This window comes from Zerene cesonia, chromosome 22 (assembly GCF_012273895.1).
Source record: "Zerene cesonia ecotype Mississippi chromosome 22, Zerene_cesonia_1.1, whole genome shotgun sequence".
Classification (NCBI taxonomy): Eukaryota; Metazoa; Arthropoda; class Insecta; order Lepidoptera; family Pieridae; genus Zerene; species Zerene cesonia.
The window spans coordinates 4,318,697-4,320,256 of NC_052123.1; the positions used below are offsets into that span (position 1 = coordinate 4,318,697).

Genomic DNA, 1,560 nt, shown 5'->3' on the forward strand with positions numbered 1-1,560 from the left:
TTCCCAGTCCATTCCTTCTTTCCAGTCATCAATCCTTTCCTGATCCCTTATCCCTTAAAAGCGGGCAGCGCATTCACAGAGGTCTGAACCCCTACGAATGTTCATGGGCGGTGGTGATCGTTTACCATTAGACGAACCACCAGCCTAGCAGCCTGCTATGACATAAAAAAAGAGTCCCTAGGTTTGATAATAGGATGAGGAATTGCAGCATCATGTTCATGGTACAAAGGTTTAATTTACATATAGGACTAAGTTTGAAGATCGTATCTTCTTAACAACAGATAAACGAAAAGGAAGTTAAGGTCGATGATTATTATGAATCGAGCCTCAAAGAATAACCAAAAATTCGGTCAAGTGCGAGTCGGACTCGAGATATTCGCATCTTCCGCATGAATAAGCCAAAGAGCAAATGCAAAAATCTGGTAACCCATCATATTTATTAACGTGGCAAACGTTGCTTAACCTCGTTTTTTTTTGTAAGCTGCAATAGAAATACATCTGTCTATCAGGGTTTTTATGATACAGCCTTAGTTTTAATTAAATAACTTTACTAAGTGCTCTACTTACATATACATTTAGTAGCATCATTAGCATCAGTAGCCCACGAGGCTGGGCAGTAGCATTTCACTTCGCTTCTGTATTCGTTCATAGCCACACAGCGATAGTTGCAACCGCAGGCCTAGAATCATCATTAGTCATTTAGTATTTTGCACTATTTCTAGATTTTTTTTTTCACTGGGAGAAGTTTCATTCGATTATGTTATTTTTTTTATTTATTGGGTGTAAGTGTAAAATCTGGAATGACCTTAATAAAATCTGGAACAACCTTAATTCAATTCAAATTATAATTTAAATGTGTTATTTGAATTTAAAGTCTAGGCTTAGATTTCATTAATATTTCCAGAATCTTGGGCATCTTTTATATTGTCTATTAGATCAATAGGCATTTTCGTAAATAAATTTGCATCAACCATTAACTATTAATACATAATTTTTATTACTACTATAACTTTTAGCAAATCAGCTAAAATATATCAAAAACATGAAAATTTTGTTATACGTACATGTATAGCCGGAATGATAAGAACTTCTCCTGGCCCAGTACGCAATGCGACTCCCGCAGAGCTGTAGTCTTTAATAGCTCGAACATTATCAATATAGGACCAGCCGCCTTCACCGTGCTGGCCAACGCCTTCGTGAGTACTACCACCTGTGGTGAATTTTGATTTATTATCTGTATTATTTTCTAATGTGTATGCAATATATAAGTGCTACGTGTATTCAGATGAAAGTGGATTTCTGAACTGTTGTACCTATAGATTTTTTAAACTACTTCTCAGCTTTCTTTATATTGTCTTTAAGTATAATACTTAAATAGCTTTTTCCGCTTCATTTTGTATTAGTATGTCTAAAAAGCTTTAAAACGATAAACTTATGTATTTATACACCGATTAAATAACACGGAATTATAAGTAAAATTACAAAACAGTTAAATATGGATGCAAAGTAATAATTGATATGTTTTCATATATGTATAAGCCCACTCACCAAGCCACCCCC

The 1,560-nt window shown here is 34.6% G+C and overlaps 1 protein-coding gene across 1 annotated transcript in view; it reads right to left on the reverse strand.

The window, feature by feature from the left end:
- LOC119835963 (ALK tyrosine kinase receptor) overlaps positions 1-1,560 on the reverse strand; it is a 26,703-nt gene that overhangs the window by 11,356 nt on the left and 13,787 nt on the right. Inside the window, exons 16-18 of the mRNA XM_038361096.1 lie at positions 1,549-1,557; positions 1,065-1,210; positions 568-679 (exon numbers count right to left, since the gene is read on the reverse strand). Coding sequence (XP_038217024.1) covers positions 568-679; positions 1,065-1,210; positions 1,549-1,557 — 267 coding nt within the window. The remainder of the gene's footprint in view (positions 1-567; positions 680-1,064; positions 1,211-1,548; positions 1,558-1,560) is intronic.